At 35.8% G+C, this 7,426-nt stretch overlaps 1 protein-coding gene across 1 annotated transcript in view; it reads right to left on the reverse strand.

Moving 5' to 3' along the window:
* XPOT (exportin for tRNA) overlaps positions 1–7,426 on the reverse strand; it is a 41,467-nt gene that overhangs the window by 19,311 nt on the left and 14,730 nt on the right. The window contains exons 8-13 of the mRNA XM_004700805.2: positions 5,827–6,063; positions 3,806–3,844; positions 3,598–3,660; positions 1,247–1,371; positions 760–904; positions 488–607 (exon numbers count right to left, since the gene is read on the reverse strand). Of these exons, the coding sequence (XP_004700862.1) occupies positions 488–607; positions 760–904; positions 1,247–1,371; positions 3,598–3,660; positions 3,806–3,844; positions 5,827–6,063 (729 nt within the window). The remainder of the gene's footprint in view (positions 1–487; positions 608–759; positions 905–1,246; positions 1,372–3,597; positions 3,661–3,805; positions 3,845–5,826; positions 6,064–7,426) is intronic.

A 7,426-nucleotide genomic window follows, 5' to 3' on the forward strand; every position in this document is an offset into this window, starting at 1 on the left:
CCCTGGCCCCAGTCTATTTTTGGTATTCCCTGGGGGCTTCGGTGGGATCAGAGTAGGCGGAATTCCCACACTGTCTCTCCAGTGTTGTCCCCTGTAGGGCTATGGGTCAGTGAGGTATGTCGTGTCTCATAGCGGGGCCGGCCATGTGGTCTTTTCTGTGCATTGGCTATTCTGAGTGGGAATATCGTCCTCAAGGCTTGGTGTGCCAGCATGTGCTCCACTCTCTCTTCCTCCCACTTCATTTGCTCCCGTGTGCTCTGATCAGACATGTCCCTCTCCCAGAGCTAAAGATTCAGTGCTGTCCTCTGAAATAAATTATTCTGGGGGGAGGGGCAGGTGTCCACATAAAAGCTAAACTTTTAAAAATTTTCTGAGAACTCTGCTATGGGAGAAATTATAAAGGGCATAAAGCTTTTTAAAGAATACTAACTCTGCTGATTAGATGAAATACATGGAAAATTTAAAACAAACTACAGTATATACTTACTAATACACATGGAATGTGCTGAGGTTCAACTGTGAAAAATTTTTCATATCTAACAACAGTTTCGAAGAACTCCAATGTCACAGATGTATGCTGGTAGGAACTAACTCCTGATGTTACCAACTGTAGTAAGAAAAATTTTAAAAGGCCACTCCTTAATTATTTCAATAATTAAATGCTCCAATATTGAGATACTAAACCCTCACAATTAAGAAACTCCCACTAACTTTAAGTATAAATGGAAATATATGTTTAGAATATTCTGGTATACTTACAGTTCGCATCATATCTTGCAAAGCACTGGCTTTTGAAACGTCACCTGAGAAGTGAGCACCATGAGATAGTGGAAGAGCTTCTGCCAACATATACAGTAATCTTATTACTACTTCAACTTCCATAAACCGTGTAGTCTGCCAACTCCTATCAGGGCATAAAAGGTCAATGAGGTCTAAACATAACATGTTTTCTACAACTCATAAGGCTAATAAAAAACGTTAAAAAACCCTTTTAGTTACTAAAATGTCAAAGTAATTGCTAACTTTGCCATATAATATCTATATCACAGAAGTAGAAAATACTGATGATGTCTGTGTCCCCAGAGTAGCATTCCCCACAAGGATCAAGAAAAATGCATTCTTTCCACAGATACATATAAGATCTTAAGAAGCAACATGAGTTAATGAATATGTATCACATATTTTATTCCGTCACCAGGTATCACAGGATTAAAGGTGGTTATGTTACAAAGACAATGAGACTTACTGCAGTGTAGAACTAAAAACTCTGCGAACAGAAGCCAGCAGTAACTCTGGTGAGACTTGAGCAAGCCTGTCCAACAATAACTTCAGTTGTTTTCTATATTCTACAAACATGGCTTCATCTTCACCCTATAACATCATTTTTAAAATCCTCATTTAAAAATTTTAAAAGATCTTAAAATCCACACACATTTTGGTTTCTCTTGTAGTTTTTTTAAATTTACAAATACAAAGATGAGTCAAAAAGCATTGCTACAAAAAAATCTCAGAAATGTTTTCCTAAACAAAACAAACAAAAAAGCAAAATGTGAAGCTACTGCTTCTCGACATAGCCTCCATTCTAGGCCATGAAAATTCTGAAAGTGATGTTTCCTTCTCTTTAACTCTTCTAGGAAAAATTCTGTGCTCTTTGAGTTATACCAAGACAAATCTGACCATCTCAGGGACTCAAATCACGCTACTTTTCAATGTTCTTTTTGAGAACAAAAAGAAGTCTGCAGGGGCAAGATGAGGGCTATAGCATAGATGGGGTACACTTTCCTAATGAAACTCTTATAAGACTTGCTACCCTCAAAGAATGAGCAAGTGCATTATTGTAATGGGAAAAAATTCCTGGGCACAATTTCCTGGCCTTTCTCTTCCCAACACTGTTTTCCATTTACTTAAAACTTTTTTATAATAAAGCTCCCATGATCATCCTGCATCCTCTGACAAAAGCTATCAAAATGACTCCCCCAAATTAGGCACCATAACCTTCTAAGCTGGCCTCTATGCATTGAATTTAACTGGACCAGCAGATCTCTTCAGAAACCACTATTTAGCTAGAACTTCCTCTTTGAAAGGACCCTAATAAGACTAAGACAAGCATTAACACCAAGAGAACTTGTCTGCACTTATCTCTTTTTCCTATTGCATTACCTTTTTTTAGTATCAACATGTTTTGTTTGTGATAAACTTGTGTACATATGAACTGGCACCCTAGTGACAACTTTTTGACTTATCCTTGCTCAAAGTTTTGTTTTTCCATCAGTATCTATTTATATAGGGAAACTACTACTAAGCTTAGCTTTAGCCTCTATTGCTCATGGATTAAGTATTTCTAAACATAGGCCTGTACTGTGAAAGGCTAGAACCAAAAACAGAGGAGTGATTAATACTAGGTTTATGGACATTTCTTAATATACCTGTCTCTAGGGAACATGTCAAATTGACACGTGAAAACCATGTTTTTAAAAACAATTATTTTAAAACAACATAATTATACACTATTAATTATACATTAAACTATGTGATACTGTGTTTATGTAAAATTTATATTTAATATACAATACTTGAGATATTGGGTCTGATGTAGCATAAATGACCATTCGAGGGATTGCATGGGCCAGGTTGGTCAGTATGACAATCTCCACAGCATCGTTTTTCTTTACAATTGAGGTATACTTACTAAGACCTTTTTTTTTTTTCTTACTAAGAACTTTTTGACTAGGTTTATATTTATTACTCAAGTAATGCTTTCATGAATGAAGTGATTTGCTGGGATTAATACTCAATTTATGTTTGTATCAAATTGACATGTATACATTGAGATATACCAGATTACAAGGGTTAGAAGAAAATGAATTGGGATATATTTGTCTCAATAAGTGGATAAAAGTCAGCTCTCATTTTTGTTGAGGAAATCGAAATGCGCCTAAATGGTGTGTCCTGTAACCTAATGCTAAGGACAAGGGACTCACTAGACCACAGTCAAATTAAGATGTGTGAGCCTGTGACGTCTTATTTTTTCCTTGTAATTGGATGTCCAGTGTAAAATATGTTAACAATACCGTCTGATTAGACATTATATAATAAGCCCATCATGTCACACATCCATATTGCATTATTATCATTGTTATCCTTTAGGATACTATCCCAATAGAACACTATCATACAGCTAAATGTGAAATGGCTTCAAAAATTTCATGGGAAAATTCTACTACCTTTTAATTCAATTTTCCACAAACTTTTTAAAGCCCCTTTGTAATGCATGCCATGACTAAGTAATTAGAAAGCCTCTAATGGCTATGTTTGATAGAAGGTTAGCCCACATGAAACCCGGGCAAGACAGTTCAGAGCCTCATTCCCACTCCCCCAGAGACTGGGCCTCTAATTCACCACTCTAAGTACAAAGTAACAAAATTAGCAATGCATATGATCAATAGTTTACTAAGCTCAATGCTACAAATCATTTTTAAAGGATTATTAAAACAAAATACCCAAATGAAGAATTAAGAGGCTTCCATTTATTGCTGTTTTGTTTTTAAAGGCCCCAGTAAAATTAAAACTGATCTTCCCTCAGTGAAAAATTCTTACCTCATTTTCAAAATTGTATTCTTCATCATAAGTTAATTTTTTCATTACGGCCAACATGATCGCCTAAATTTAACAATAAATAACCTTTATCAATCAGTCTCCTTTAATCTGATATAATTTGAAATTAACATATTTTGTTACATTAACATAGTCTAGATTCCAGAAACAAAATCTATCAGTTTAAATAAAGCAAAATAAGTCAATTTACCTCTACATTAGCTTTTTGCTGATCCGAGAGCACTGTAAGCTGTTAAAAAGTAAGTAATAATTCATTAGGTTTGATAAAATTGTATTTGCTTATCAGGTAACTTTATAAGTATTTTAAAACATATACATTATCTGGAGTGTAGTTTGGTAGCACTTGACTAGAGTTAAATATTCTTACAAGACTTAGCAGTTCCACATCATAAATTAACTTGCCAAAGATATAGATGAGTGTTAGGTTTTTAGCACTAAAGCAGGTAATAGGACAATAAATCATGATCCCATCTTGTTGTGTTTTACTTTTTAGAAAAGGAAAACAAGCCTATAAACTGATTAAGAGTCCAGGACAGTATAGTGATTTTTTTTTTTAAGTATAGGTTCACCCTGCTACCTGAAAGCAAACTGTTCTAATGGAAACTTTCCTTTGACAAAATGACAGAACATTTACATTTATTTACATGGGAATCCCAGACCCAAAAAATAACCTACCAAATCATACCAAACAAAACATAAAACCTAAAATAACACAAGCATCGTGTTCATAGACACCGTTCGGTCGTGGTGGTTTGATGCAGAGATGCTGAGTGTAGTTTATGGGATGGAGCTTAAGCGCTCAGGGCTTGCACTTCACACAAAAAAGCTGAACGCTAGGCTGAACGCTAGTTTTCACTTTACTCCATGAAAGTGACAACCCTCTTCAGATTTCTTTCAGTTAGTGATAATATAGGTCCTTTGCAAAAGCCAAGTGCTATAAAGTGAACTTTCAAAAAGCAGGACATAGCTGAACTGATTATAGTTATCACATCTCCTTGCATTTCCTAAAATGTCTTTCAAGTATGCATGCAGACAAATACTATGCTTATAACAATGAACACATGCTATATTCATTTGGGGGAAGCAATTTAAACTAGATTTCTATTCATACAAGGCACATAAGTAAGAATGGTTCTCTCATATACAATTGTGATAAATTTTACAACTTAAACTCAATTGTTTAAAGAGAAATTTTTCAAATGAAACATTTTAATTAATGAATGTTTAACATTTCTACTCTACAGGCTATCCCTGGGTTATGAACAAGATCTGCTCCTAGCATGTCTTTAAGAATTTGTAGGTCAGTAAGAACAGATGCACACAGTTCTTATTTAACTTTACATTAGTGCAAGAAAAGGCTCAAAGCCTTTTCAGTGCTTTAAAAGCTACATGTGCTTTTAAAGATTTATTGATAAAGAATCTATCCCAAGAAAGTTTTAAGTGAGGGTGAATTTATATAACACTAAAGCAGGGCTTTGGAAACAGTGCTGCTCTACTCAAAGATGGTGGCCAACCTCACCATTTTAAATGTGTGTGGCTTTCTAGTCCTGGCAACAGTTCAATCTCCTGTATAAGGTTCCTGAACAGGATCACTTTCCAGCACTTCAGCCTTTTCTGTTCATTATCTCAATGAAACAATTAAAAACAACAACAACACTTCTATTTGTTTAGTTTTCATGGCCATGATACAAATTAGATCAAAGGCTTGCATTAAAGGGCCACTAGGAATTGTCTGAAGAGGCCCTGGTAGTGTAGTGGTTACACATGGGGTTGCTAACTGCAATGTCAGCAGTTGTAAGCCACCAGCCACTCTTCAGGAAAAAGATGAGACTTTCCACTCTGTTCTACAAAGTTGCTGCATCCGAATCAACTGACAATGAGTTTTTTGGTTCGGAGGAGTCATCTCTAAGTCAGACATTAGTAATCAGGAGACTATTTGTATTTAGATATTCAGGGGCAAAATAGAATAATAACATGCCTATAATTTCCTGTTTATTAGTCAAGGAAATTTCAGAACCTACCTATTCCTATTTTCTGGCTAAGTTTTCTTTCTTTAAATAAACATTATTTTAACACAAGGGGAAAAATGTACAGAAAAAAGATGGAACTAGATTAGGTTGATTGTTCATAGGTAGGTATTTTCATATTTTTCAAATTCGTTATGGCCTCTTTATATGATCTACTGGACAAAAAGATTAAAGAAGGACTTACCTGTTTCAAAATATGAAGGTAATCATAACAAAACCCAATAATGTTAGAGGAGATGTCATCATCCTCATGAATTAATAGCTGCAACATCAATGCCACTTTTGTTTCAATAGCTTGGAGTGCATCTTGAGCATTCTTAATATCACCATTCTTAATTAATTTTGTCCAGCTAACTATCAATGACTGTCCCATTCCATTAACCAGCTTAGAAAATCTGGCCAGAAAATCAACATCTTCTTCCTATAAGCAATTAAAACAGACATCAATTTAAAACTACCCATCCAAGAGTAAGAGGGAACACTCTAAACTATATTACAAATCAAACTGATAAAAACGTTGAACAATTCCAATGTCTTGACTGGTGAATTTTGAGGATTTGCTTCCTCTGTTCTAATGATATACTAGTACTTTATTTTTACCACTGTATACTAGTATTTTAGACATATCCAATGCCACCTTCAGGACTAAGGTATGCTTGACTCAAGTCACGGATTTTTCAACCGTCTTCCTATGTATAGGAAAGCGGGACCATAAATGGGGAAAAAAAGAATTGATGCTTTGAGTTATGATATTGATAAAGAATACAGGATACAAGGGGGCTTCAAAAAGTTCGTGGGGAAATAGGATAAGAAAAGAGAAATGTTCCCATAAGCTTCTTTAAAGTCATATACCATGGACTGCCAGATCAACAAACAAATGCTCCTTAGAAGTGAGGATGGTGAGATTTTGTCTCATGCGCTGTGGACATGTTATCAAGAATGACCAGTCCTTGAGATGGACATCAGTCTTGGTAATGTAGACGAAGATGCTTACTGAGGTTGATTTATTGACAGAGGTACAACAATGAACTCAACTATACAATTACAGTGAGGATAATGCACCATCAGTAGAGTTCTGTTGTATAGTCTGCTATGAGCAGGAGCATAGTGGTGTAAATATTATGAGTTAGGCTTCGATCTGCAAGGTCGGCACTTGGAAACCACCAGCCACTGTGCAGACAACAAGGCGTTCTACTCACAAAGGAAGTTCTGTTCTGTCTTTATAGGATTGCTATAAGTGAGCATCGACTCAGGGCAGTGAGTTGAGTTTATGAGTAGGAACAACACGAGCCCTGGTGGCGTCACCGTTACACATTGGGCTGCTAACAGCAAGGCAAGCAATTTGAAACCCACCAGCCACTCCACGAGAGAAAGATGAGCCTTTCTACTCCCATAGGAAATGCAGTCTTGGAAACCCACAGGGCATTCTGCCCTCCTACAGGGTCACTGTAAGCTGGAATCGATTGCAGAACAGTGCGTTTTGAGTAGAAAGAGAGTCAAAGCATCGAACAGACATTACCAGCTTTGCAAAAAAGTTTTTTAAGTGAACTATAGTTACAGGAAATCTCTATAAAATTTTAAGATAACAATTTAAATATCATTAGTCTTTTCCTCTCTAAATTAAACCAACTATTAAGCGTTTACTAACATGTCCTAATAAACTTAATATTGTCATATTGTATGTATATGTAACAATTTACAACAGCCCTTTCTGACACCAGCTACTCTGAAGCACAGCTTTCCTGCAAAGGACAGAACTGGTTTTACAATTACCCAACAAAATG

The sequence above is a fragment of the Echinops telfairi genome, unplaced genomic scaffold (genome assembly GCF_000313985.2).
Source record: "Echinops telfairi isolate 266 unplaced genomic scaffold, ASM31398v2 ScPeMD7_2;HRSCAF=8, whole genome shotgun sequence".
In the NCBI taxonomy this organism is placed as follows: domain Eukaryota; kingdom Metazoa; phylum Chordata; class Mammalia; order Afrosoricida; family Tenrecidae; genus Echinops; species Echinops telfairi.